Source organism: Lampris incognitus, unplaced genomic scaffold (assembly GCF_029633865.1).
Source record: "Lampris incognitus isolate fLamInc1 unplaced genomic scaffold, fLamInc1.hap2 scaffold_515, whole genome shotgun sequence".
NCBI classification, from domain to species: Eukaryota; Metazoa; Chordata; class Actinopteri; order Lampriformes; family Lampridae; genus Lampris; species Lampris incognitus.
Window position 1 is genome coordinate 7,193 of NW_026611479.1, and position 5,308 is coordinate 12,500.

General features: G+C 53.4%; 1 protein-coding gene across 1 annotated transcript in view; it reads left to right on the forward strand.

Moving 5' to 3' along the window:
- Nucleotides 1-1,146: 1,146 nt before the first annotated feature.
- Nucleotides 1,147-5,308, forward strand: part of LOC130133910 (dapper homolog 1-like) — a gene marked incomplete at its 3' end in the record, with an annotated part of 18,038 nt that continues 13,876 nt past the window's right edge. The window contains exons 1-2 of the mRNA XM_056302113.1: nt 1,147-1,181; nt 2,199-2,638. Coding sequence (XP_056158088.1) covers nt 1,147-1,181; nt 2,199-2,638 — 475 coding nt within the window. The remainder of the gene's footprint in view (nt 1,182-2,198; nt 2,639-5,308) is intronic.

Genomic DNA, 5,308 nt, shown 5'->3' on the forward strand with positions numbered 1-5,308 from the left:
GGGACAGGAAAGAACTTCCACATGGAGGACAGTAAAGAACGTCCACATGGAGGACAGTAAAGAACTTCCACATGGAGGACAGTAAAGAACGTCCACATGAGGGACAGTAAAGAACGTCCACATGAGGGACAGTAAAGAACATCCACATGAGGGACAGGAAAGAACTTCCACATGGAGGACAGTAAAGAACGTCCACATGGAGGACAGTAAAGAACTTCCACATGGAGGACAGTAAAGAAAGTCCACATGGAGGACAGTAAAGAACTTCCACATGGAGGACAGTAAAGAACGTCCACATGGAGGACAGTAAAGAACATCCACATGAGGGACAGGAAAGAACTTCCACATGGAGGACAGTAAAGAACGTCCACATGGAGGACAGTAAAGAACTTCCACATGGAGGACAGTAAAGAACGTCCACATGAGGGACAGTAAAGAACGTCGACATGAGGGACAGTAAAGAAAGTCCAAATGGAGGACAGTAAAGAACGTCCACATGGAGGACAGTAAAGAACTTCCATATGGAGGACGGTAAAGAAAGTCCACATGGAGGACAGTAAAGAACTTCCACATGAAGGACAGTAAAGAACTTCCACATGGAGGACAGTAAAGAACGTCCACATGGAGGACAGTAAAGAACTTCCACATGAGGGACAGGAAAGAACTTCCACATGGAGGACAGTAAAGAACGTCCACATGGAGGACAGTAAAGAACTTCCACATGGAGGACAGTAAAGAAAGTCCACATAGAGGACAGTAAAGAACTTCCACATGGAGGACAGTAAAGAACGTCCACATGGAGGACAGTAAAGAACTTCCACATGAGGGACAGTAAAGAACTTCCACATGGAGGACAGTAAAGAACTTCCACATGGAGGACAGTAAAGAAAGTCCACATGGAGGACAGTAAAGAACTTCCACATGGAGGACAGTAAAGAACGTCCACATGGAGGACAGTAAAGAACATCCACATGAGGGACAGGAAAGAACTTCCACATGGAGGACAGTAAAGAACGTCCACATGGAAGACAGTAAAGAACTTCCACATGGAGGACAGTAAAGAACGTCCACATGAGGGACAGTAAAGAACGTCCACATGAGGGACAGTAAAGAAAGTCCAAATGGAGGACAGTAAAGAACGTCCACATGGAGGACAGTAAAGAACTTCCATATGGAGGACGGTAAAGAAAGTCCACATGGAGGACAGTAAAGAACTTCCACATGGAGGACAGTAAAGAACTTCCACATGGAGGACAGTAAAGAACGTCCACATGGAGGACAGTAAAGAACTTCCACATGAGGGACAGGAAAGAACTTCCACATGGAGGACAGTAAAGAACTTCCACATGGAGGACAGTAAAGAACTTCCACATGGAGGACAGTAAAGAACGTCCACATGGAGGACAGTAAAGAACTTCCACATGAGGGACAGTAAAGAACTTCCACATGGAGGACAGTAAAGAACTTCCACATGGAGGACAGTAAAGAACGTCCACATGAGGGACAGTAAAGAACGTCCACATGAGGGACAGTAAAGAAAGTCCACATGGAGGACAGTAAAGAACGTCCACATGGAGGACAGTAAAGAACGTCCACATGGAGGACAGTAAAGAACTTCCACATGGAGGACAGTAAAGAACGTCCACATGAGGGACAGTAAAGAACGTCCACATGAGGGACAGTAAAGAAAGTCCACATGGAGGACAGTAAAGAACGTCCACATGGAGGACAGTAAAGAACGTCCACATGGAGGACAGTAAAGAACGTCCACATGAGGGACGGTAAAGAAAGTCCACATGGAGGACAGTAAAGAACTTCCACATGGAGGACAGTAAAGAACTTCCACATGGAGGACAGTAAAGAAAGTCCACATGGAGGACAGTAAAGAACGTCCCCATGGAGGACAGTAAATAACGTCCACATGGAGGACAGTAAAGAACTTCCACATGGAGGACAGTAAAGAACGTCCCCATGGAGGACAGTAAATAACGTCCACATGGAGGACAGTAAAGCGCTGAAGTGAAATGGAGGCGCTGATACAAAGAAAGATCGCTTACTGGAGAGAGCGGGCGGGCGTTAAGACGCGCTCGCTCGCGCGCGCGTGTTGGTGGTGGTGGTGGGAGGGGAGGGGGTAGTGGGGGAGGGGGCGGGAGGGGGCGGGGGCCCAGCGCCCCGACGCTTCACTGCTCCTCATTCAGTTTGAACGGAGCTGCTCAACACGGCGGACGGTCCGCCCCGGGTTCTGCAGACGGACGGACGGACGGACGGACGGACGGACAGGGTCTTTGCGGTAGGACTCGGAGAGACAGCATTTTATTGCCATGCTGGACCTGGCTGTGTCTCTCGGGCTGTGAGCCGGATGGAGCCGCGGGGCAGCAGGGGCGGCGGACGGGACGGAGACGCGGACGCGGAGCGGGGCCGACTGCGGGAGAGGCTCGAGGCGGCGCTGGCTCGGCTGGCGGACCTGGAGCGGCTGAGACGCGGACAGGAAGCGCTGGTCCGGAACGCGCTGACGGGCCGGGAGGAGGCGCCGGCGCCGAGAGAGAGACGGGGGGAGAGGGAGGAAACGGAGGACAGACTCGTGGAGGAGGAGGAGAGACTTGTGGAGGAGAACATTCTGCTGCTGAGACAACAGCTGGTAAGTTCTGACCCGGTCCGTTTCAAACACTCCCGACACGTTCACATACGGTTCTTTAAGACGGAAGGAGTTCTGGATCAGGATCGACATTTGCCACGTTGGGCGCGCGGTCAGGGTATTAAAGGGAGGGGGTATTAATTCACCAGAAAATGGGGTAGAAATAAGTCAGTAACATGAAATGAATATTTACAACTGTTTCCTCTCAGGATTCGCCTTTCTAAACTGGCCCGCGTCCAGAACTTGTTCTGAGTGTTCAAGTAAAAGAGGCGCGTAACTGTGCGTGCGTTTGAATTATTATGAATTATTATGAATTATTATGAATTATTACAATACTTTCCAATCAACTAATCTGTAACACCAGACTGCGAAGCAGCACATAACAATAACGGGCCCATTATGAATCGGCGACTGTTATCCGCTTCCTCCTGACGGCCCGGGGGGCGGGGCTTAGCTGCGCTGTAGCGTGGGCGTGTCAACACAAATGGGCGTGTCGACACGAACAAGTGGAAAGTGAAATGTCATTGGGCGGATTAGTTACGGAAGCTGAGGACGAAGGTGGGTGGTGGAGGTTGGGGTTACGGGGCCTGAGGACGAAGGTGGGTGGTGAAGGTTGGGGTTACGGGGGCTGAGGATGAAGGTGGGTGGTCCAGGTTGGGGTTACGGGGGCTGAGGATGAAGGTGGGTGGTCCAGGTTGGGGTTACGGAGGCTGAGGATGAAGGTGGGTGGTGGAGGTTGGGGTTACGGGGGCTGAGGGTGAAGGTGGGTGGTCCAGGTTGGGGTTACGGGGGCTGAGGATGAAGGTGGGTGGTGGAGGTTGGGGTTACGGGGGCTGAGGGTGAAGGTGGGTGGTGGAGGTTGGGGTTACGGAGGCTGAGGATGAAGGTGGGTGGTGGAGGTTGGGGTTACGGGGGCTGAGGATGAAGGTGGGTCGTCCAGGTTGGGGTTACGGAGGCTGAGGATGAAGGTGGGTGGTGGAGGTTGGGGTTACGGGGGCTGAGGGTGAAGGTGGGTGGTCCAGGTTGGGGTTACGGAGGCTGAGGATGAAAGTGGGTGGTGGAGGTTGGGGTTACGGGGGCTGAGGATGAAGGTGGGTGGTCCAGGTTGGGGTTACGGGGGCTGAGGACGAAGGTGGGTGATGAAGGTTGGGGTTACGGAAGCTGAGGACGAAGGTGGGTGATGAAGGTTGGGTTACGGAGGCTGAGGGTGAAGGTGGGTGGTGGAGGTTGGGGTTACGGAGGCTGAGGGTGAAGGTGGGTGGTGGAGGTTGGGGTAACGGAGGCTGAGGATGAAGGTGGGTGATGAAGGTTGGGGTTACGGAGGCTGAGGATGAAGGTGGGTGGTGAAGGTTGGGGTTACAGAGGCTGAGGATGAAGGTGGGTGGTGGAGGTTGGGGTTACGGAGGCTGAGGATGAAGGTGGGTGATGAAGGTTGGGGTTACGGAGGCTGAGGATGAAGGTGGGTGGTGAAGGTTGGGGTTACGGAGGCTGAGGATGAAGGTGGGTGATGAAGGTTGGGGTTACGGAGGCTGAGGATGAAGGTGGGTGGTGAAGGTTGGGGTTACGGAGGCTGAGGATGAAGGTGGGTGGTGAAGGATGGGGTTACGGAGGCTGAGGATGAAGGTGGGTGGTGAAGGTTGGGGTTACAGAGGCTGAGGATGAAGGTGGGTGGTGGAGGTTGGGGTTACGGAGGCTGAGGATGAAGGTGGGTGATGAAGGTTGGGGTTACGGAGGCTGAGGATGAAGGTGGGTGGTGGAGGTTGGGGTTACAGAGGCTGAGGATGAAGGTGGGTGATGAAGGTTGGGGTTACGGAGGCTGAGGATGAAGGTGGGTGGTGGAGGTTGGGGTTACAGAGGCTGAGGATGAAGGTGGGTGATGAAGGTTGGGGTTACGGAGGCTGAGGATGAAGGTGGGTGGTGGAGGTTGGGGTTACAGAGGCTGAGGATGAAGGTGGGTGGTGGAGGTTGGGGTCCAGGGTTTTGCACGACCACGTCTTAGTCCCGCGTCACCCCCCCCCTGCTCGTGTCGACACGCCCACACGCCAGCGCCGTGTCCGTCTGCGGCTGCGCGCTGCTCCCTGTGGCTCCTTTAAGAGGGGAGGGGCTCTGAGAACGTACCCGCTTTCCGTTAGGAGTCTGATTCTGGACCGAATCCGGATCAGACTCTGGAATGTTTTAGGAGGAAGACGAGCCGCTGGTTTACCTTTTTAATGGCAGACAGAGGCGTCTCTGCACTGAAGCACCATGGCATGTGGACATGGTGGAGGACATGGTGGAGGACATGGTGGAGGACATGGTGGAGCCCCAAAATACACACCAGGGGGCGTTTAGACAGGGATATGGGAGTTTGCTATTCACAGAACACACACACACACAGACACACACAGACACACACAGACACACACACACACACACACACACAGACACAGACACACAGACACACACACACACAGACACACACACACACACACAGACACACACACACACACACAGACACACAGACACACACACACACACACAGACACACACACACACACACAGGCCTCCAGTGTTGGTTAGTGTCTCCGTGTGTTGGGTTTGTTCATCTTTTGTCTCGGTTTTGCCAAAGTGGGTTTCACGTGTTGTCAAGCAGACATGAACACGGGTTCTACCAGGTTGTATGGAGAACCGTTC